The sequence below is a fragment of the Lucilia cuprina genome, chromosome 6 (assembly GCF_022045245.1).
Source record: "Lucilia cuprina isolate Lc7/37 chromosome 6, ASM2204524v1, whole genome shotgun sequence".
NCBI lineage: Eukaryota > Metazoa > Arthropoda > Insecta > Diptera > Calliphoridae > Lucilia > Lucilia cuprina.
The window spans coordinates 60,346,371-60,371,632 of record NC_060954.1 but is presented as its reverse complement, the minus strand read 5'-3'; the positions used below and the strand labels follow the sequence as shown (position 1 = coordinate 60,371,632).

Here is a 25,262-nt window from a genome sequence, read left to right as displayed (position 1 = left end):
TGCTATTGGAGCGGTGATGAGTTAATTTTAAATTTGAACGCATCGCTTCAATGATACTACAATTTTTTTTCTCGTCATTGTTATTTAACGTATCTTAAACAGTGTAAACGTGTTTTTCTTTTCATCTTGTGTTTGTAGAGTCGCCTTCAATATACGTCTAAGATATTGATTTTTAAACGTTGGAACTTGTTTTAAACTTTCCGTCGTAATCATTTCGTTTACGGGCTTTTTTTCGATATTTAATATTAATTTGTTTAACCTAACCATAGTTTTGTTAAATATAATAACGGTTTCGTTGTTAAACATAATGAGTTAAAATAAAAATAACAAGTGTGTGCTGACAAAGAAAAAGAGTTGGATGTGCAATAATAAATTCTTCAAAAATAAAGAAGAGTAGAAATTGGCTACGCCAAACAAAGAAAAAAAAGTGGATTTATAACAACAAAAACTATACAAAAAAGTAAAATATACTCCCTAACTTGTTTGGTTGGTTAGTTGACTAGCTGGAATGGTTGACTGACTTCCCATACACATACTCGTTCGTGTATACATTTCGTAGTAGTATCAGTAACAAATTCGTAGTATTGCTCATTGGTATTCAGCCACTTGGAGCTAGTTTGTCATTATATCCCGTCTAATGCACAGAAATCACGGCGCGTCTTGTGATCATATAAAGTAAATGACTGATTGCTAGTTAAACCACCAACAACAGCAGCAGTAGCCGCAACCAAATGAGGAATCTTGTGATTACCTCTTTTGGAGTATAAATTTAATAACTAATGGACTGTGATTTGGATAGCAGTGGAAATATTTATACCTACACAACCTCAAACACTTACAACATACATACATACATACAAAAAAATAATGCTACTAACCAGCTACTGCAAACAACTCATTAGCTAGTTTAGTTAAAACCATCTAAGTGTTTAAAACCTCTTAAATTGTTGCCAACAAAAAATTATAAATTTAAACAAAATGTTTTACAAAAACAACTCACTAAATTCTTAAAAATAATAAAAAATCCACAAAACTTTTTCTTAAGCCCCTTTTTTCCTTAAAGTTGGGCTCTTTTAATAATACAAAAAAATTACAATTAAAAATCATTAAAAAACCAAATCTCCTCCTAGTGTTTGTTTAAGTTATTAACGTGTTTTCGTAAAAAACGCCACTCACAATTAACTGTGTTCCGTGTATAGTATGCGAATTAGTTCACAGTGGATTCAACGAATAAAATGGCCGTTGGACCGACGGAGGGCAAGCAACAACCTCCAACAGAAACCTTCTCACCCGCACCTGCACATCAAATTATAGCACCCAGCCCGATATTGGCTGTACCGACGCTTGCCTTTTCCGCCGCTCAAGTGGAGATTGTATGCAAAACATTGGAGGATTCTGGTGATATTGAACGTTTAGCCAGATTTCTCTGGAGTTTACCAGTGGCCTTGCCGAATATGCATGAGATATTAAATTGTGAAGCTGTGCTCAGGGCCCGTGCCGTTGTCGCCTATCATGTTGGAAACTTCAGGTAATTAGAAAATTTGAAAAATTGGAAAAGTTTTTGAGATTTAAAATTTATCGGACATTCTTGGTTCGAGGAAGAAATGTGTGTTAGTTTAGTTGGTTTTAAATTTAATTTTAACATATTTACCATCATCAAGGTCTATATTACCACATACTTGATGGAATTGGCTTTCGTATCGAAAACCTACTTCGATATGTAAGGATCAAGTTTCTGATACCTTGAAATCTAAAGACGATAAATTTAACTCGATCATTAAGTGTCAATTCGCTTCTGGATAAAATTCTATACAAACCGTCGGGAACTTAATAATCGTTAATATCTTTATCAAACTCAAAGCATTACCATATTTTCAAATCACAAAAAGTTAAACTGATATAAGATCGCAACATTTAGAAAAACTTTCATTGATTCTGACTTAAGTCATTTATTTTTTCAATGTCTCGGCGGAAAGTAATTCCGAATATCTGACTATATATAAGCCCAATAATTTCTTAATTCTTGTGATAGATACGGGAAAAAGTTTGAAGTTAAAGGAGATACCGGGTGCCTCTTTATTTTTGGGATAGATACGGAAGTGTTCTTGTTTAACAGTTCGGATGTCATGATGCCGAAACCCAAAGGCTCTTATAATGAAGCGCACATCTGGCTCTTTAATGGTCTAAATGTATTTCTTCGAATTTGATGTTAGCAAACGACTCTCTAACTTATTTCAAGGATATCATTCTAATGCCTTTAAAAGGTTTAACCCAGAGACCAAAGTATACACATTACACAAGATTAAACTACTCTTCTGAATTAGGAATATCAATTTCACCTCAGATTTTTCAATGGCAATTTATAAAGTCTCCCTTTTGATCGTATTTAAAATCTGTTTTTTGGAGTATATTCTCTGCTATAGCATTTTTTTCTTTGAGATATCTTAAGTTTAAGCTGAACTTTCAAATGATATAATAAATATATAAAGTAAAGGTTTATTCAAACATTATAATAAGATATATCAAAAAACTAATGTTATTTAGAAATGCCGAAGTCAGATTGGGATTCATAATTGGGTTTTGACTCTGTGCAAATATTCTTGACCTCAGTAATTGTAGAAATTGGAAGTCAATAAGCGGAAAGTAAAGATACTTAAGGTTGTTAATAAATTCTCAGAAACCCGAATTTCAAGAAGTTATCAGTTCTGGTATCAAAACCCAACGGAGAATTGATTTTAACGAAATTTGTTTTCTTAATTTTTGTTAGACTTCTTTAAATATCTGCAATTGGAATAATGCATTTAAGTTAAGTTTAGAGAACTACCTTGGATTCGCTTAAAGTAATCCAGTGATCCAGTGAGTTCAAACTTTGAACTCGAAAGAATCTATTACGGACCCAGATTTTCAATAACATATAAATCGCAAATCCATTAATTATCAAGATTTTGTATATCTTTTTATTCCAAATTAAATTTACATGTGATTCTTACGCTAAAATTACATGTGATTCTTTGATTAGATTCTAATAACATATCACTATGGAAGTCCAAAGGCAAGTGGAGTTTTGGTACGACTTTCGAAAACCTTTTTGTCGAAACAAGTCGAAGAGTCGAAGTCGACTATTTTGTCCTAACAAAGTCGACTAACTTGTCTACAGTCTAGTCTAAAGTCTAGTCTATAGCCTAGTCTAAAGTCAAGTCTATAGTCTAGTCTATAGTCTAGTCTATAAGCTAGTCTATAGTCTAGTCTATAGTCTTATCTATATTTCTAACAAGAACATTGAAAAAGAAGTCAAACAAACAAAGTCGGAGTTGGTCGAAAAATCAATATTTTTAAAATTGATAAAAGTCGAAAAACTACAGCTCGAAAACTTTGAGATTGCCTACTTTGCTTCTAAACCTTTCTTATATAAATTATAAACAATTTACAGAATGAGGGCGTTTGTTTTCCCCAGAAAAAGTGCCAACACTCCCCTCCTCCAAACAAACAAGCAGTATTTCTGTTTTTTTTCATTCTTGTCAATTAAAATATAATCACTTTAAAATTTACTTTACTATTTAACTTAAGGTAATATGATCTTTAATACCAATAAATGAAAACAAGTAGAAAGGAAAAGAAAACCAAGAAATGAACTTAAATCATTAAGTGGAATTTGCATAATGAGAATACAATAGAAAGAACTAAACTTTGAAAAAAAAAACTGATCATAAATAAAGAGGATGAGGTTAAAAGTTTTAATGAAGTTAAAGCAAGAAATAATTTTTTTTAAATTAATAAACAAAGTGATTAATTTACCAATTAACATTTTGCATACATTATTAAGTCCATTGTTAAAGCATTATCATTATAATAATTCACAATTCATTAAATTGTTGTTTGAAAAAAAAAAAACGATGAAATCAAGGGAAGGCAGACTAGTAAGAGAGATCGATTAACCAGCCAACCAACTAAATATAGAGAAGGAAAAACTTGACAAAGATTCTTAAATTTATTAGTGATGATGACGGAAAGGCTTCCGTTGATTTTTTTGCTTTATTTTTGTGCAAATGTTAAAATGATCATATTACACTGTTAAGGAATTTCTTAAAAAAAAGCAGATTTCAAAATTAAATGAATTAAAAAATTGTGTAGAAATATGCCAAAATTCGTAGGGTATTAGATTACCCATATTATTAATAATAATAAAAAAAAAACACTTCTATTTAAATTTGGCTTGATGGTGTTTTTTTGAATAAAGGATTATTTATTTAAATGTGTATTTTCAAATAGGCAACCCAATGAGCAATTTGATAGTAATATTAGCATAACAAAGAAACTGATTAAAATACGATCAGCCAACTTCAATTTGATAGTAATATTAGCATAACAAAGAAACTGATTAAAATACGATCAGCCAACTTCAGATGTTACAGAAATCATAAAAGACTTTTCCAAAGAATTAAGCAGCTTTCCAGAGCTTTCATCAGAATTCCTTTTTAATATCAAGTTTTTTTGATATTGTGGCTTAAAGTTTGAAAATGCATTTCCTTTGGTTTATATTTAAGGTTAAAGTATCTCGAAGAATTAAGAAGATATAAAAGAGATTAAACTTTTATTTTAAAGTCGACTGATGAGACTTTTAAAATCTATAAATAAAAATGAAACTGATGAAAATAACACCAACCGACTTCGGATGATTAGACTGCGCTTTCATCAGAATTCCTCCATCACTTAAAGTTATTTTGATATCGTGTTCTAAAATTTGAAAACCCATTTCCTTTGGGTTATATTTAAGGTCAAGTACATCAAGTTTTTTTGATATCGTGTCTTAAAGTTTGAAATCCTCTTTTCTTTGGGTTATATTTAAAGTTAAAGTATCCCGAAGATGTAAGAAGATAGAACAGAGATTTAACTTTTAATTTAAAGTCGACAGATTAAACTTCCAGACGACATAATATAGTTTATTTATAAAGGGATTGTTGAGCTGTTATAATCTCTCACAAATTTTGTCAAAATGTCAGTTATTGACTTAAAATGAACTTCAATCGATCTCTCTCTTTCTCTACGAGATAACATCGTTAATGACAAAACTCTCAACGTTATAAGATTTACGACACCCAGCAAAAAAAGAACTTCCAAAGAATAGAAAAAGAAGTAGAATTTACTCCATGGAAGTACTGAAAAATACCTGAATTTATGATGATTTTAACACAGGCTTATCATAGGAGGGATGTCCTTTTCATTTGATTCCAAATTCACTACATCTGAAGTCATTCTTAGGAAGATGTACAAATAAATAAATTGCATGCATTTATCAATCAACTCCAAAACAATTTCAGTACAAAAAATATACCTTTAATTTTAAACAAAATTGGATTCTTTTCCCCTCTTTGGAAGTCAATAAACACCACTTCCACAGAAGGTAAACAAATTCATTTAGAGCTACTTTTGAAGTAGTGACAAATGTAATTATTTTGGAAGAACCTCGTTTTAATTTTTCTAGACAATTTTTATTTAAAATTGTTTAGCTTTTATTAATTCCAAACGTTTGTTAGGTTACACTTAAAAATTAGTATTTCCTATTATTTTTCAATATTTGCAATAATACAATTCATTTTACACAATAACATTATAATATATAATTTTTAATAAATAACAATTTATATTTATTATATTTTCCCTAAAAACTGTCATTGACAGCTAGATACTAAACTTGACAGCTAGACAAAGTTCTAGTGTATTAAAGAAAATAACAAAAAAATCTATAAATTTTGTGTTATTACCGCCCCCTGTAGAGAAGTTATTATTTAAGGTGTAATTTGTATTTGTTAACCCAAGGTTGACAATTATGAGGGGGTGTGTTTTCTATATAATTTTTTTTATATTATTATTTAAAAAAATAATATTGTTATTGTTACTTTTGTTACAGGGAACTTTATGCAATAATTGAAAATCATAAATTTACAAAAGCTTCGTATGGCAAATTACAGGCTATGTGGCTAGAGGCCCACTATATAGAGGCTGAAAAATTAAGGGGACGTTCGTTGGGTAAGTATAAGAATATATATAACTTTAAACAACTTAAAACTACCGCAAAACCTAATAACGGAACAATAGAAAGCATAGTATTTTTATAAGTTCTAGTTAAATTATTACCCTACCTACTGTGTTAACTTCACTGAACATACACAAGCGCCATTTTGCGTAGATTTTATAAGAGATATTTATACTTTGTCTAACCATTAATAGTCATTAACTTCATTCTGTTTTACATTAAGAATGCCGAGTAGTTAAAGAATACAAGTGGAATGTTAGACCATTCAATATCTGAACAAAAGTTGTCTAGCAATTCAGTTCTTAATTGAAGGACAATTCGCGCGCTATCGACATTATCTCTTAAAGTACTTCGCATAACTGTTGCAAGTTTGCATTAACCGCGTACTTTCGTTTTACCTCAAAGCTACGATTTAACTAGTTGAAATGGGAATATGTGTCTAACACTTCGGGTTTACATTTAGTAAATCGACCAGTTAAATTGTTAAGTAATACAGTAAAGTGGTAGACTGTTTAACATTAAGACGTCTATGATCAGTTCAGGTCGTTCAAGATCTAGACAGTTGTTTAAAGTAAAAAATTCAGATCGAGGCTAGGCCGATTACTGATAACTATTGCAAGTTATACATTGTCTACAAAATGAGGTTACATTCCGACTGATATAGATTGTAAAATACTAAGACTGTACCCTGGTGGAGACTATGAAACTTATACTGTTAAACAAACATCCATGATCAGCTGGGACCGTTCAAGATCTAGACAGCTGTTAGTTCTACTTCGCATAACTGCTGTAGTTCCACATTGTATACAAAATGAGGTTACTTTTTTGCTGGTATAGATCGTAAAATACTCAGACTGTATGCTGGTGGAGACCATTGAAACTTATAATTTTAGCTAATGCAGATCATTTAAATTCTTAAACTTTTGCCTCAGATATACTTAAGCCATTTATTGTTAAATAAAACAGTGGACATTTAAGTCAAATTTTGAAGGGGGATTTTTATATGGGCAAGGGTCAAATGAGCCCCTATAATTATTGAGTACATGATGGTCATCAAGACTAGTATATAACTTGGTTTTGCTGGTTTTGCCATACATCGGTCCATACAAGAAATAATGGGCCGATATTAAACATTTTCAATAGGCTTCGTCTACGGTACCATAGATTGATTGGTACCATTGGCGTAAGTTGTTGTTATTTTGTTATTAAACAAACTCTGGTGAAGGGTTTATAGGATTTGACAAAGTCGAAAATACATTTGTTGCGTAAATTTTATTCCAAAAACAGGTGTCGTATAAAGTCCATCATGCTCTCTACATATGCGATTGGCGACTAATATATTGCAACTCTCTTCTAGGACAAAGATCATATTAAATGTTGCACTTTTCAAAAAGATTTGATTTATGGATAACAATTCCAATAATCCTACTAAATTATTTTTCAACATTTTATTCAACTTTTTCAGGTCCTGTCGATAAATATCGTGTACGTAAAAAATTCCCCCTGCCACCCACCATCTGGGATGGTGAACAGAAAACGCACTGTTTTAAGGAACGTACAAGAAGTTTATTGCGTGAATGGTACCTACAAGATCCCTATCCGAATCCAACGAAAAAACGAGAATTAGCCAAAGCGACGGGTTTAAATCCAACACAAGTGGGAAATTGGTTTAAAAATCGACGACAAAGAGATCGAGCAGCGGCGGCGAAAAATAGGTAAGTTTATAACAGAAAATGTATAGCAAAAATTACGAATACGCAGCCACAATAAACAACACAAGGTGGACAAGTGTTTTTTCTTAGATTTTTCTTAGATTTTAACGTTGAAGAGGGCAAAAACTTTGTAATGTAGTAAAATGTGTAAAAAAATTGTTATTAAATAGTTATACACGTAATAAATAAGTAATAATGTGGATAATTATAAAAAGGAAAAAAAATCTATAGTAAATAAACCACAGCATAGTTTGTTTGGAATTGTGTGTGGTTTTAGCTTTTGATACTTGGTTTTTTTAAATACACACATACTTACATACAATGCCTGTGTCTAACATACAACTGACGGTTTCAATTGTTACAATTTTTTTTTTCATATTAATTTAACAATTCAGTATTTTTTTTTCTAAATCTTAGAGACATATTTACTGCTTAACTTGTTATGGTTTAGATTGTAGTTGTTGCTGTAACCGGATATCATTAACTTATAACGTGAAAACTGATACCTTTAGCCAAGTCATTACAACCTCTAAATCAAGTCAAAACGATTTAAAACATTTGCATTTCTCTCTCTGGTAGTTTTGTTGTTGTTTTTGTATAGATGGTTTTAACTGCAACTAGTAACAACAACAACAGCAATTGTGGCAGTAGTATAGTTAGTAAGAACAATCGTTCATACATACATATGCAAGTAGTATAGATGTATGTATGTTTGTTTGTTTGTTGGCTGATCATTCATTTGGCCCGTTTGAAATGCAAACATTATGCCGCTGTGTTGCGCTGCTGTTGTGATGTGGTATGATGTCTTTTAAGTCTTTCCATTTCATTGATCTTATACCGAAGCCGCCATTTATACTTTATGCACTCTTGTTGTTTTTTTTTTGTTATTATTATTGTTCGCAATGATGACGTATGTATGTAGGTACTATGTTTATACGCACACTTTATTAAAGTTTTAACAAGACCTCTATTTCATTTGATTTCCTCTTCATTTTTAGACCTTACCTGGCCTTAGGTTTAGAAAATTTTACTACAAGAGTTTACAATTACAATTGTGGTCTTCTAGTATTTTAGCCACATGAATAAAATGACCGCTAGGAATGCTGTAATATGTTTTTTTTGTTGTACATATAGTATTTTTGCAGTTTTGTAATTTTTAATAAATATATTCCTGGAACTTTCTTGTTTGTTAGAGATCTTAAGTTTTTTGTTCTGGTAGCTTTAAAATTTTTTATGAAAATTTATTCCACTTTTTCTTGGTTTTGTTTTTTGGGCTTACAATAAACTTTCCCATGTTAAAAGTAGCATTGTATGCAATTTTGCCAGAAAAGAAACAAAAAAATTGTTTTAGTGAAGATCCATTAAGTGTGTAAATGACAAGGCAAAAAATATTAGTAGCAAGTAAAGTTTCTCTTCAACTCTTCTTTGCCAAAAATGTTAGCAAGTGGCAGTAACCGTGACGTAAAGTTACAGTGGGCTTTCAAACACATCATCAAGCCTAATAAAATGTTTTAAGGATGATGAAATTCGACTCAAGATCTAAAATACTGTCCTTAAAAGTAAAGTTTAGGCGTTGCTTGACTTCAATTCCCAAAATCAGACACGATACCAGTTTATTGCGTAACGCATGTAATCCGTATAGAAATTCGTAAATGATCGTAACAGAGACCACTTTACGGATATCACAGCACAGGTAGAGTCTCTCAAAAATAGTCTTAACAACCCAGCAAAAAAAGAACATCCAAAGAAGCGAAAAAGAAGTAGAATTTACAACATGAAATTACTGAAAAATACCTGAAGAAGTGATTATATTAACACAGGCTTGTCATAGGAGGGATGTTCTTTTTATTTGATTCCAAATTCACTACATTTGAAGTCATTCTCAAGAAGTAATTTTTATGTTATTTTTTTACTATTAATATACATAAATAACTAAATTATACGCATTTAACAATCAACTCCAAAATAAAATGGGTTTAAGTCATACTCAGAATTTCAGTACAAAAAATATACCTTCAATTTTAAACAAAATTTGATTCTTTTTTGCTTCTTTGGAAGTAAATAAACATTACTTCCACAGAAGGTAAACAAATTTATTTAGTGCTACTTATTTTTTTTTTGCTGGGAAGTCTTGAAAGTACTTTTAGAAAGATACAATTTCACTCCAAATCCTAAGTAATGATCCGTGTTTACAGTCAGAAGACAACAAATAAAATGGTGGTTATCAAATTTGTGAATGATATGAAAGTGAACCTAAACAATTTAAATAATATTTCCTTCCGAACAAAAATCGGTTCCGACATTTATCTTTATGCAATAAGAATGTAATCCGCTGTAAAATTACATTCTTATTGCAGGTCATTCTCTCAAAAATATTCTTCAGTTTATAACTTAAAGGTTTCAAATTTGATCTTCTATCAGAAGGTCAAGAACTACTCGAAGTTATGGTAGTGAAGTAGTTTTCATTAGTTTCATTATCTGATGCTAAGTCACACTAAAAGCTTCATTCTTTGATTTCCAACAAAGTACCTTTACAAAATTGAAAACTACTATGGAATTTGACCACAGATCCGACTTGGTTTTGCTTGACTTTTTGAAAATGAAAGTGAATGTAAAAAACTTTGATTATTCCTTCCAGGATGAGCAAAATTTGTCAAGACATCTATCCATCGTAGTATGCATTAGGCCCGTTAGGATCTTGTTCTTAGAGAATCAAATTTAGACGACTAGTAGTTCTATCACCTCCCGACATACATTCAATTCAATTGCTTGGATTTTGTCTTATTAACTGGAGCAAATCCTGCTGAAATCTTTGTTTTGAAGTCCATGCTCTCGAAAATGAACTTTAGTTTGTAATAACAGGGAATTTAATTTTGACGACCCATGGTTCAATCATCACTTAAAATGAAATTGATTAAATTGTTTTGGATTTTGCCTTATAAACTGGTGAAACTCCTGTTGAAAGGTACATTTTTAAAGAAATACACTGAGGTTTCATAACAATCGTAGAAGTTGATGGATCGTCCATGTTTCACACTATCTATTAGAAGTAGTTTCGAAAGTTACCGTGCTACTGTGGAGTGAAGAGCAGTGGCATATATTGGAATCAAATTGAAATTATTTTGATGATTTTGTACGGCAGAAATCGCTTGTCGAGCAGTACGAATATAAAATCTTAAGTTTTGTTTTACCAAAGACACCCTCACAGTGTAATAACTCTCTCATTTTTTAGGTGTAATTGTTATATTTGCTGTTTTCGAAAAGAATGTCTTCAAAATTGAATTTTAAGAGTTATAAGAGTTTTAATACTTTTCGGTAAACTAAAAGAGTCAATCACTTCAACAAGATCAATTTGAAAGATCGATAAATTGCATCCTAAGCGCCACATTTGCTAGAATGCGTCTTGGAAAAGCTATCCTTTTTAGTTATAAATAACAGAAGTCAGAAAATGAATAAAAAAGTTTACAAATTTTCTCTTTCTAATTATAAATAAAAAACTTTTAAAAGAGCATATTAAGAAGAAATGACATAACTGTCAAAATGGCGAGTGAATATGTTCAGTGAACTCTTTATGACAGTGCTATGGAAAGGTTTTTCTAGCTACCCCTAAATAAATAAACTTGCAATGTCTTAACCCACTGTGCAATATGCAACGACCTGGTATTGTGCAATTATTAAGCAGTAAGAAAACATATCATGATCTTTAAATAGTGGCATCAGCAGACCAAATAACAAAAAAAACTACTCCTGCAAAAGCTTAAAAAAAAACAGTAAAACTCCAAGAGAAACTTCGCATATTTCAAGCAGTTCACTTTGATGTATTGTATGACTGGTATCTAAAATGAAACAACACCAAACAACTCGAGATGAGTTGGTGTTTATTGAGTTAAGTTTTTCCTCAAACTCATCTTCAGTTTTGTATACTCTAGGTTTGTTTTCGTTTGGCTTGTGAAGACATCGACACAATAACTCATTGATTCCAACATTAATTTCAAAATAAGGGGATAAAACAAGAAAAAAATATATAAAAAATAAACAGAAGCGCTTACTTTTCTTGGCTTTTAAATAAAAAAATCTAAAGCTTTCTTAAGTATTTATAGGTTTTTTATAAAAGTTTCATCGGGATTTTGTGTTTTTTTTTATTCTGAATATACTTATCAATATTACATGTTGTGGCTTAGCATCATCATCATTAGTCCAGTAATAATTGTGATTATAATTTAATGGCGGTGGCGGCAGTTAGACGCACTCGTCAATTTCTTATTTTTTTCTTATTTAACATCGATTTAAAAGGCTCTTTTTTCACTCAGGCCTCAAAATTACTTGAGCATTAAGTCTTGGATTTATGGTTTTTACATTTACTAAACATATACAAATTACAAGTAAAAATCAAACATTTAACAACCTGTGTTTGGTTTCTTTCACGTAAATTTTGTCTAGTCATTGTATGAAATTTTATTTCAGTTCATACTCAGGACAATCTCTTTCTCATCTTTAGAAAATTTTGATTTCCATTTTTGTTTTACTTTTTATAATGAAAATCATGTTTAAGTCAAACTGATATTTGAGTATATATGTATGTATGTATGTATGTATGTATGTATGTATGTATGTATGTATGTATGTATGTATGTATGTATGTATGTATGTATGTATGTATGTATGTATGTATGTATGTATGTGTGTATGTATGTTCATGTACACTTTTAGAATACAGACATTTTTAAAACTGTTTAAGTATATATGCTTGTTGTAGTTCTTTTTACACTTAAAAAATAATTGTTAAACATCGGGCTACTACCTACTGTTGTGGCTATTGGTCTCTTTCCAGCCAGCTGCAATATTTTCTCATGAATTTTTGGTTGTTAGTTGCTTTGAAAAAAAAGGGTTTTTACTTTGTACTTGTGTATATTTTCATCAATCTATTGCTTTTTTATTTATTTGCCTCTAGATGTCAGTTCTATTTTGGTTGATCTATGGACCAGTGTCTTATATCAATACCAGTGTTGTGCAAATAAATTCCTGCTCAAATTTCATTCAATTTAATCCTTTGATTTGTATCAAGGCGGTTGAACAAAAGAGGGTTAAGAGTTATTATGTTTATTGTTTGAATCTGTGCCAAATTTAAAATAATTATTGTTACTGTAAGGCATACACTGAACATACTCAATCGCCATTTTGTTAATTTGTGATAAGACTAGACTAAAGACTAGACTATAGACTAGACTATAGACTAGAATATAGACTAGACTATAGACTAGACTATAGACTAGACTTTTGACTAAACTATATACTAGACTATAGACTAGACTATAGACTAGACTATAGACTAGACTATAGACTAGACTATAGACTAGACTATAGACTAGGCTAGACTATAGACTAGACTATAGACTAGGCTAGACTATAGACTAGACTATAGACTAGACTATAGACTAGACTATAGACTAGACTATAGACTAGACTATAGACTAGACTATAGACTAGACTTTAGACTAGACTATATACTAGACTATTGTCTGCTTGCTAATATGAAATTTGATAAGCTTTTGCCTTAACGAATGTAACTGAATGTTTCCGCTTGAATTTATATATCGATATCACATTGATATACAAATTACTCCAACTTCAAACACTTCAATTTATTTGCCATTTATCCCGTTAGTATTAAATATATAACGTCAATTCAAATAACTGTCTAATAGCACTAAAGTAAAATTTAAAGAAAAACTGTAAATATTTACTTAAAAGCCTTAAAATAGAAGTAATACATCCATCCCCTACTCCCAGCAGCTAAGTACTGTGTGTCTCTTAAACTAAATAACACAAAAATACTAATGAACTATAAAAATATCAACAACATTAACAGCAGCTATTGATATAACAAAAATTGTATGTAAATATATAACACAAATACTACTACAACATATAAAGGCAACACAACGAAAAATGGAAAAAGGGCAACAAATTTGTTTTAACAACAAAAATAATCAAATCAAACAAATTTGATAAAGACCTCAAATAACATAAAACTTGTCGTATTCAAATTCAATAGAATTTGAAAAAATAATATACAGAAGAAATAATCACTTAAATGAACAAATTGAAATGATGTGGGAACAAACAAACCAACAACCAACTGACAAAAAACAAAGGTGACAATTTATAACTAACAAGCGGGTTTTTTTGTTATTGTGTAAGGGATGATTTCGCTTGCTTGCTTTACGTTTTAAAGTTAAAAGTGACATATGAAAGTGTTTGTGTTAGAGAAACACAAAATGTTTATTTACTTAATTTTTCGCGCTTGATTTGTTAAGTGTTTTTTTTATTTTGAAAAGCGGGAATATAAAGATACAATTTGAATATTTGAAAGTTATAAAGATTATTAAGAACATAAAGAAATATATAATAGCTCCTTTATTCATAAACATAATTTTATGCTATAAAAGGTTTATAAAACAAAATTTTCCTACAAAATTCGATTTATAAAATTGAAATTTGTGAATAACACAAATTGTTTTAACAATTTCAGTTTTATTTTTGTTAGGGGAAGAAACTTTATTTTTTTATTGATTCAAAGAAAAGCTTTACAAGTCTCTAAGGGGCTTAAAGGTTTTTATTTTACACTTGTTGTCAATTACTTTATTTGTTTACTTTCTTAACTTTTAGCATTTCATATCCGTTTATACTTATAAAAGAATATAAATTTGATGTATTTTTTACACATATATATGAGCTCCACTTTAAATTTATATACATACATGTACATATGTATAAATGTATTGAAACATGATTTCTTTCTTTCGTTTTTTCTAATTTTAAGTTAACAATCAAACGGTAGTTGAGAAAATCAACAAAATTATTTGATAAGTACCACCCAAAAGATATAAAAGGTATTAAATGTGAAACTGATGTTAACATAGACATTTATTGGTTAGGGGAAAAAGTCAATTCGTATAATGCTAACTGCGACCCAATTCTATAAGAAAATCCGTTTAAATATTTCAAATTCATGCACACTGCTTGATCTTAGTCAGTGATTGGAATTGATAGCGCCATTCTCATAACAGAATTTAGACTCTGTTATGAGAGACCCCAGGACTCTTGATCATATAACCAAACTTGAACGAGCCGAGATCAGCCTTTATAGTAAATGTAAGTTTTTACAGATCAAAGTTAAGCTGTCTGGCCATTAATAGTCATTTTAGATCAGAGGAGCTCAAGATTGTCATTTCATAGCACGCGTGATAGGGTAAGAAAATTCTGCTGACGCCAAGTTGATACACATATATTCTCAACTTATAAATCAAAATTAAATGAGTGCCGACGTTTTTAAAATACACACAGATATACAACAACAACATTTTGAGAAAACCGAATTATTGTAGGAGAAAAGTTGAAAGTTTTTATATAGACTTTGATATACACTGACGGTCAAAATCTATGATAAATATTTGACAGTTAGCATATACCTTATAGTTTGTAGTCATTTTATTAGTATACTTTTATTTTGAATTGAATTCTGTTCTCTGCTACTATACCAACACAAATAAAACTATGGTAGTCTATGGTAGTATGTGTTTGAGCACCACTGTTTTAGATCCAAAAACATATTAGGATAGGAATCTACTAACGAAGATCTTGAAGAGACAGTTAATTAAATTGTCTGGTTAGTTGGTTTTCGCTGTACTTCAATGAGTGCGATCAGTATTGCGCAAGTGCTTTAGTGGTCTTTTTCAACCACTGGGTGAGCTTGTGTGACGACTCACCACCACCTTATTGTGCTTCTTGAACGTAATATCCCACACACACACTTCAGGTATACTGGCTGGTAAGACCCTTGTAGCCCTATATTCATCCTGTACCAACTCATTTCCAACGCTAAGTTCCACAGTCATTCATTTGTGAAGTATCTGTTGTCATTCACACTGAATATATCCCGAAATATACTCTTCATCGTGCATCACTCTCTCCGCGAATTAGGGTTTAAACCTTAGCCACTAAGTGGATGCCAAAGGACCTCAACTAACTGACACGCCAGGACGAAGTACTGCTGATAACTTGCCATCCGTAATACCAGATTAGGTGTGTGGCTCTCTCCTTCTCTCTCCATGTCAAAACATTCCAGGGAATATCCGACGAGAGAATTGGCACCACCAGTTTATAGTCCCCGAAGGTAGTGGATGCATCTCTTTACCCCGAAATAGCAATACATCAAGATAAGCCCCTTTCATTAAAGAAACATGCCCCGAGGGGGACTAAACACGTACAAAGTCGAAGGAACTCTATTTTCACAGGACCACTTCACTCGTTAGATGTAGTCTTATTTAACTAGTATTAGATGTAGGCTGTAGCTGCAAGAAATCTCAGGAGGTTACTAAGTTTTGACCCACAAATCTCACATATCTTAAGGATATAAAGAAATGACAAAGGAATAAGTTTCTTTGCGTTTCTCTACAGCAGGGCATTTCATTTAACTTAAATAAAAATTTTTGTTAAAATTAAAATGTTTTTCTTTACATAAATATCGAAAAAACATTAATAGGAAATTATTTTTTCCCCTTACCAACAGCTGATCAATAAATACTGGTTATTTTTCTCATTATAGTTTTTATTTGGGATTTTTTCGTTCAAGTACCCATGTACCCAAAGCAAAAAAACCAGTCAATTTAACAGTAGTTGTTGTTAACAACAATAAAAAAATAATGTATTTATGATGATGGGTACTTCAAAATCAACAACAACAATAATAAAAAAATTGTAATTGATTTAAAAAAATGTTTTTTTGAATGGACATCCGTTTTAACAACGACAGATTTTGTGTAAAATAAACATTTTGACAAATAGGTACTTGAATAATTCTTCGCTTAAGTTTACATAAAATATTGACAATTTGATGAGATTTTTTTTGTAAATTTTTTTTTGCTTAAAATTTTGTTGGATCATTCACCTTAAGATTTTGTTTGAAAAAAATAAAATTGTGAAATTTTTTGAGATATAAAATGAAACTCATTTAAAATTTGTTAATAAAATTTTGTTAAAGTGATTCATGGCAAAAAATATATATAAAATAAAACAGAAGTTGTTTGTGCTCATTGTTTAAATAGACATGTGTAATAGGGGGGCTCAAGTTTTTTAATAAATGAAAATTTATAAACTATAATTAAAGCTAAAGAAATAATAGATTAAAGCTTAAGAAACTCTAGATATGCTGTTTGTAAAAGAAACCTTTAAAAGTTTTTGAGCCACCTTAATATTTAATACTTTGATGTAGAACTAAATATTAATGTGTTGGCTGTCCAGTTTGTCTATGTGTTCATTCATTAATTTACTTTGTTTTTTTTTTCTTGCCAGCCATTTATTTATACAAACAAGTCTGTAGTTATTTGTCCATTTTTTTATAAAAAGTATTTTTTAGTTGATTTTTTTTATAAATTCTGTTCAATCTTATTAAATTGCTACTTATGGCTCGTGTTGGCAACACAATTATTTTTCATTTCAATTTATTATCCAAAAAAATAGCCATAAAAAATCACGCAACTTAACAATCTGTTGTTGCTGTTGTTGTTGTCTTTTCAATATTTTTATTTTGAATGTGGGACGTCGTAGTACCGTATAAGTGAGTGACTGAGTGAGTGGAATGAATGACGGATGCGTGTGAATTGCCGCTACTGTATCATTGTCGTGTTTGGTTAAATGTAATCAAGCAAAGGTGCCGCCTTAAATGGTTTTCCAAAATCCAGTAGAAATATCAATAGAAGTAAAAAACAGAAAACAGCAGTAGCAGCAGTTAAAGCTGTCGTAGACGAGACACCTAATCAGTCACTGGAAAAACATTGTTTTGTTTGTCGACAAAATTAATTGTGAAATAACATGATTTGAAAAACAAATTATTCATAAATGATTAAAATCATAATATTTTTTTATAATTAATTGCGAAAATGTTACAGATTATTGGAGTTAAACATATAACTGTAGGAGCTTAAAGGTTCGATAAGAGGAATTAATTTTTTGAAAATAGAATAAAATTGACTTTCATTTGAAGGTTTCAAGTTTTAAGTTAAGAATTGTTTAGGATTTTTTTAATAATTAGCAAATTTATAGATAGTTTTTTCTTAGAATAAACAATATTTAATATTAATCATACGCCTAGTTATACAGCAAAAGTTATGTTTTCTTTTTAATTTCGTCATTTAAAAATTTGTTGTTTAAAAGAAATTTCCCCCAAATTGGTTATTTATAAGAAATATTCTCGATAATTTGATTTTTAAGGAAAATTTCCTTAATATTTGTTATTTAAAAGAAATTTTCCTAAAATTTTTTATTTAAAAGAAATTCCTCAAAATTTGTCCAAAATTTGTTATTTGAAAGAAAAACTTCAAAATTTGTTAAAACAAATTTGTGCAAAATTTCTTATTTGACAGAAATTTAACCAACATTTGTAATTTAAAAGAAATTTTCCCAAAATTTGCTATATAAGAGAAATTTGTTATTTAAAAGAAATTTTTCTAAAATTTGTTATTTAACAGAAATTTTCCTGAAATTTTTCATTCAAAAGAAATTTGCCTAAAATTTGTAGTATGAAAGAAAATTTGCCAAAGTTTCTTATTTCCCACCTGTGGTGTGTTTCTTTGGATTTGATGTGTATACATCCTCCTTTCAAACTAACTAACTAACTAAAAGAAATTTCCTTAAAAATTTTTATTTAAAAGAAATTTCCCCAACACTTGCTATTTAACAAAAATGTCCACAAAATTTGTTATTTGAAAGAAATTTCCTTAAATAGTGTTATTTAAAAGAAATTTCCCTAAAATTTGTTATTTATAGAAATTTCCCTCAAATTTGTTATTTGAAAGAAATTTCCCCAAAAAAATTTTATTAAAAAGAAATTTCCCCAAAACTTGCTATTTCAGAGAAATTTTCACAAAATTTGTTATTTGAAAAAATTTCCTTTAAAATTGTTATTTAAAAGAATTTTCTTTAAAAATTTCCCTAAAATTTGTTATTTAAAGAAATTTCCTTCAAATTTGTTATTTAAAAGAAATTTCCCCAAACATTTTTCTTTAAAGGAAATTTTCCAAAATTTGTTATTTAAAGGAAATTTTATTAAAATTTGTTATTTGAAGGAAATTTCCCAAAATTTGTTAAGTAAGACATTTAATAAATTTCTCTAGAATTCGTTTAAGAGAAATTTTCTAAAATATTTTATTTAAAGAAAATTCGTTATTTAAAAAAATTTCTTAAAATTTGTTATTTAATATAAATTCCTCAAAATTTGTTACTCAAAGGAAAATTTTGCAAAATTTGTTATTTAGAAGAAATTTTCCATTTTTTTTTTTTTCTTAAATTTTTTATTTTAAGAAATTTACAACAAAATTTGATATTTAAACAAAATTTCCCTTATAATTGTGATTTAAAACAAATTTCCTTAAACTTTCTATATTAAACAAAATTTTCATAAAATATATTTTTAAAGGGAATTTTCACAATTTTTTTATAAAAAATATTTTTCAAGATTTTCTTAAAAAATTTCTTAATTTTTTTTTAATTTATTTTTAGATTTTTTTAAATTATTATTTATAGAAAAAAATATTTAAAACAAAATTTCAAAATAATTATTTTCTTTTAGAAGAAATTTTTTTTAAAACTAAATTTTTTAAAAATAGTTTCAAATTAAAAAAAAAGTCCCCAAATAATATTTTTCAAAATATTTTCATCTAAAAAAATCTCTTAAATACCAATATTTGCCTTAAAAAACACAACAATTACTTTCAATACAAAAACAATCATGCGGAATAATTATTTTTTTTTTTTCAACAAAACAAATTAAGACAAAATTAATTGATTCCAATTTGCAAAACAACAAAAATTTTATTAAAATATTATATAAACCTAATATAAAAGAAAAAAATTAAAAAAAACTTATTTTTATTGGAAAACAAAAAGCAACAAAACAAAAAACACTGATCAAATTACCACACGGACGAGATCTTTTACTTAAAAAATTTCATTAAATCTCAGCAGTTGCAGCAGCAGCAGTAACAGCAGAAGCAACACGAAACTATCAAAAACAAAACGCATAATAACGAATCTTTTATATAGAGAAAGGGTATATAGAATAATACTTGAAGCGCTTGAATGTGTGTACCTTTTGTGAAATGAATATATTTCTTCTTTTCCGTATAATATGGCTGACATGAGCCGATTAAGAATTTTTTTCTAAAGCATTGAATTTCAATGGCAAGATGTCATATGTATGTATAAGAAAACCAATATAGAATATGTATAAGTTCTATAAGGAATCATAATGCTTCATATGTAAGACCAACCAAGTGATATTTGACTGTGTGTATGATGAATATTATTATTATTATTATATGGTCGTATAATTACGTGTCACTTAAGGTAGGTGCCACTGGATCGTATTACAAAAACATACATATTTAAACAAACCAAAAAAAAATTGAACCCTTTTTTTTAAACAAAAGCTCTGCTGGACATTGTTAGTCTTTTAAAGTTTTAAAATAAAAAAACAAATGTGAAAAAAATATATATTGACAAAAAATTAATACGAAAAAATACTTTAGCCGCACAAAAATAATGTTAAATCAATTGTGTGGAAAATATTAAAAGTTTTCCATTCAAGCGTGCTTTAAGCACAAGGGACAAGTTACTTTACAAAAAAAAAAAATTTAACCAAAAAAAGTCATTGACATAAAATACAGGGTAAAATGTAAAGCTTCGATATGGAATTGAGTTAAACTTCACCAATTTTCAAAGTTTAACTATATTTAAACATAATTAAGGCACTTGAACGCATTATGACTTATTCAAAGGAAAGCTTTGAAGAAAAGCTTTTAATATTAGAGAAATTTCATTGTACAGGGAGTTCAGGGTGAGCACCATCGCCTTATTGCAACATACATATATGATATGAGTCAAAACTTACGCTTGAATGAAGTTTTACTTTAAGCGAATTGACCCTTCATACTAACATAGAACGTGACCGATCACACACCAGACTCACAATTTTATCAGAATTCATTCACTCTCTACTTATTGATTCATTCAAGAAAAAGCTTTTAAAGTGAGAGCAAATGGGGCTTTTGTAAAAGCGTTATTAGATCAAGTCCAGCTTTTTCTTTGATAATCTAGTGGACATCATTTAAAAGAGAATTCAGTGCGAGAACGTCATACTAATATAGAACTTGACTGATCGCATATCAGATTCATAATTTGTCACTGATCCCAAATAGAATAACAGATGACAACCGACAACCGGAAGGCAAAAACTCAGCTGATTTTAAGGTTTAGTCTAAGGGCGTATGGGATCGTTATAATATAATATTCCTCAAGAATATTAATGGAAACATTTTAAGGCAATACGATTAGAAATGTAAGCTTTGATCCTAACTGTTTTCCTTAATTTGAACTTTTATCAAACACCCTGTTTCATGGCGAAAAAAAAATTAGCTTTAAAGTGTGCTAAATATCAAGTAAACTGAGATGTTGTTTTAATATTTACTTGGAAATATTAAAAAAATTAACCTTGAATAACAACCAGAAAAAGTATCAAATTATGTTTTAAACTCAAAAAAACAGTAGAAAAAAGGTAAAATTATTAGCTACTTTGATTTAGGCATGACTTTTATGGGAAATAATAATAAAAAACGAAATATTAATCAATAATTTCCATTTACAATAAATATTTTAAAATAAAGTAGAAAAAGTTCCCAGGAGAATTTTTTTTCAAACTTTTACATTGTAAATGCTTAACACAATCATATTTTCACACGTCTTACAAGAAGCTCTGGCAAACACACATATCAAAAACATTTGATATGGTTGTCTGAAACATTTAATGGCTATTTAAGACAAATTAGTGCACAATCTTAGACATATAAATGTTTACGAAAAAAAAAATTAAGCAGTATTTTGAAACTAAGATATCAACTGTTGAAACCCCCTTAAGGGAAAGGCAGCGATAAACGGTCAGAAAAACAACTCAATTTAGAAAATACTACTACCATTTAGATTATGATATCCCACTAATCTTCCGCACACAGCTGGAGTATTATGAAAACTAAACCGTATTTAAAAGGGCTTTTCTTACAAAAACCAACGTCTGTCCGTCGTTTATTCGTTTAGTTGCTCTTGCCAACCTTTTGAAAGGTTTTTTTTTTTGTTTTTCGAAACATTTTGATTTTAGTGTTTTTTAAGTGATGTTTGTATACAAGCCATCCATCTAAACCAGGAGATCTAAAAATTCAAACGTCCATAAAATGTGAACGCTATTAATCACTCAACACGAACATTAAACGCTACCAAGGCGGTAAAATTAAAACTGAAGAGAGAAAGATAAGTCTCCATCAAAACTGATCAACTCACACGAGCCTAAATGTGTTAAAATTAAAGAAAGAATACTGCAATAACAACAACAACAACATGAAAAAAAGTAAATCTCAAAAGTGAATGATGAGATTAGGTGTTTTATTACGCTAGGCAGGCCACACCAACCAACTAACAGACCGACAGACAGACAGACAACCAACCACACGAACCACACATAATTATGACAATGTAACAATAACAACATGATGCCAACAACAACTAAACATAACGAATCATAAATATATTTTATATACATATGTATATTCCCCATAAAGCCCCCAAGTCACAAGATAAATGAACGACATTAGTAAAGTTCACAACATAAAAATGACCAAATGACCATTCACTTAAATTATCTAAAAAAACACTTTAAATGAAATTATAAAAATATATGAAAACAAAAACAAAACAGCCGCAAGAAAGAAAAGAAAAACAACCAACGAAATTTAGTAACTCCCAGAGAAATCCATGAAAGCAGTAGTTTTTTTCTTTATAGTTGGCTTTGATGACTAAATTTTTGTGAAAAGTGAGACGACTACGACGACGACGACGTTGTTATGCCAGACTTTAAGGCGAAATTTTTGAAAACGTTTAACTAATCATTAGTCGACCCTTTCACAGATCAAGCGAAACTCTTTGCAATTATTTTACTGTTTCACTTGTAGTGACTTTAAAGTTGCTAAAAGTACCGACTGGCTAAAGCATGTGGGAACGTTAATGTTAAACGGGGTGAAAGATCCCTGCCAAACATTTATACAATTCATTCATTATTCTTTCTTTCTCTTTCTTTTGAAACGTCAGGCGGTGCAGACATTTAAAGCTAATGATCAATTTATATTTAATAATTTCATAAGGAAGCAAATAATAATAAAAACCTAGAAAAGGTTATGGAAATGTTAAGCATTAAACGATTATGTTCGATAGGTTAACTTCCTTGAGTTCTCTTTTCTTTAACAGAAAGTTAAATGGTATTTCGTTGCCGATCTCTGAAAGACAATTCGTACAATACGATCATTATCACCTTTTAGTAAATACGTTAGGGTCTTATAACACCACATTCATTCAGATCTAGTTTACACATTCCGTTGTTACATAGACTTATGCCTGGAAGCCAGATTTGGGATTAAGTTGAAGGTAACCTACTTCTTTTCCGGGTTTTCAATGTACAACTCCAGACCGATTTGTCCGTCAGTTTAGAGCCATCCTTGCAGCAACGGATTCATACAGAAATTTGTTAAAAGGTTCCGCTTAACTATGATATTCTATCTGGAAGTTCCCGATTATTTCTAAGCCTCGAAACGTATTTGCCAGAAAGATGTATGATCGCTTTAAATTAGTTAAGATGCTGCTTCCATACACACATGAGACCTGATGCGATAGGTCAAGTATGAACAAAGTAAACACTGAATCATAGCTTAAGAAAGGTGCCTGCACATCAAATCATTCCTAAGATCTAGTCCCCACAGTCACTCCCCTCTGAAGTCCTGTTGAGTCGGCAAAAGACCCGAAAACTTATTCTAAAATATATTTTCACCAACGTTCGGTTTCCGCTATTAAGATTTCAATTACAACTACCAAGTGTTCTCGATAAAGACCTCTCCAATAAGCGGAATTAGACAAAAACTCAGACAATCTCCTTCGGGTAATTGATGGTTCTTCGCCAATTTATTGTCGCCTCAACAACTGATTGTAATAAGATCAAGCTTACGGTCCCCTTCACAATTGGTTCTTCGCTCTGGAACTGTCTGAGTCATACTTGGACATAGAATGTCAACTTAGCCACTGATGTATTAATCAAAAATTTTATCTCCAGGATAGAACTATCGAGCACAGTTGATCTTTTACAACAATAACTCCCAGGTTAAGGCGGTTCATCAAAGTTGATGACTCCGACTTTGCAAGGTTTTTTATATAAATAGAACAACACTTGAACGCTGTTTACTGCTCTACAAATGGTCCTTTTTTTAAATTAATTAATTAATTTTTTCCATGACTGTAACAAAAGTAACACAAAATCTTTCCTTTCTTTTCTTTCAGATTACAACACAATCAAAACTCTGGTATGGGACGTAGACGACCCGATGGTGCTCCCTCTCCAACACCCTCTGACACCTCAGATTCAGACATTTCACTGGGCACACATTCGCCCGTACCCAGTAGCTTGCATTTACAACACAGTCCCGGTTCCACCTCGAACGGAGCCAACGATCGTGATGAGAGTTTAAGCGTGGACGATGATAAGCCGCGAGATCTCTCTTCCTCTTTGTCATCAACCAGTATACCTGCATATCCAACGTCGGCATTGCCACCAACCTGCTTGCCCGCCTTTAAATTAGACGCAGCAGCAACAAGTCTCTTTAGTGCGGGTTATTTGCAAAGTTTTGCCAATTTCAAAGAAATGACCCAACAATTTCCCATACAACCCATGGTTATAAGACCACATCCACAGCTGCCGCAAGCTTTGGCCAGCCTCAATGGTAATCATTTACATCCGAATTATGCCTCTACCGCCTATGCTGTTGATTGTTCCACGCAAGCAACAAGCGCGGCAGGACAACCACCAAAAATACGCGTCAATTCACCCGAAAAACTTAATTCAGCAGCCAATTCAATAGCGGCCACACTAACCGCAGTAGCTCATCCACATCTTGCCCATCACCACCATCATCATCATAATCATCATCACAATCACCCAGCACCTCCCTCAACCATACAAGAACACTCCAGCAGTCCTTCGGCCACCTCAACAACAACAAGTTATCATCATAACGCACAATTGCTACATCGACCTTTTTCAACATCGCCTGATATTAATCATAGTGCCACCGAAATAACATGATATCGTACAAGAGTACAGTGAAATGACAAAAAATCCTTAGAGGATCTAGTGTACAGTGCGTGTAAGAGTGAGAAAGGTCGTTAGACTAAGTGTTAAGCAAGCAAGAGCAAAAAACAAATCCCTTAATCCTGAAAACGTAATTTTTTCTTTATTAGAAATTTAATTATTATGAAACTAAAACAAAATATTTAAAAAGATTTAAAGCAATCATTGTTAGATAAAGAAAATCTCAAAAATTAAAACTTTAATAAAAAAAAACGGAAACACTCGGCAAAAATTAGTTAAA

The 25,262-nt window shown here is 30.4% G+C and overlaps 1 protein-coding gene across 1 annotated transcript; it reads left to right on the top strand.

Moving 5' to 3' along the window:
• Positions 1–25,262, top strand: LOC111682109 (protein Optix). The gene is made up of 4 exons (XM_046953941.1): positions 1–1,528; positions 5,909–6,027; positions 7,500–7,749; positions 24,175–25,262. Exons 1-4 carry the CDS (start codon positions 1,236–1,238, stop codon positions 24,974–24,976), a joined length of 1,464 nt encoding a protein of 487 aa, XP_046809897.1. The 5' UTR covers positions 1–1,235; the 3' UTR covers positions 24,977–25,262.

What these genes read in the sequence shown, in the direction of transcription:
- LOC111682109 (XM_046953941.1), top strand. Translation starts at nt 1,236, where the DNA reads ATGGCCGTTGGACCGACGGAGGGCAAGCAACAACCTCCAACAGAAACC. An exon ending in TATCATGTTGGAAACTTCAG is followed by an intron (nt 1,529 to 5,908) that starts GTAATTAGAAAA and finishes CTTTTGTTACAG; the next exon opens with GGAACTTTATGCAATAATTG. An exon ending in GCAGCGGCGGCGAAAAATAG is followed by an intron (nt 7,750 to 24,174) that starts GTAAGTTTATAA and finishes CTTTTCTTTCAG; the next exon opens with ATTACAACACAATCAAAACT.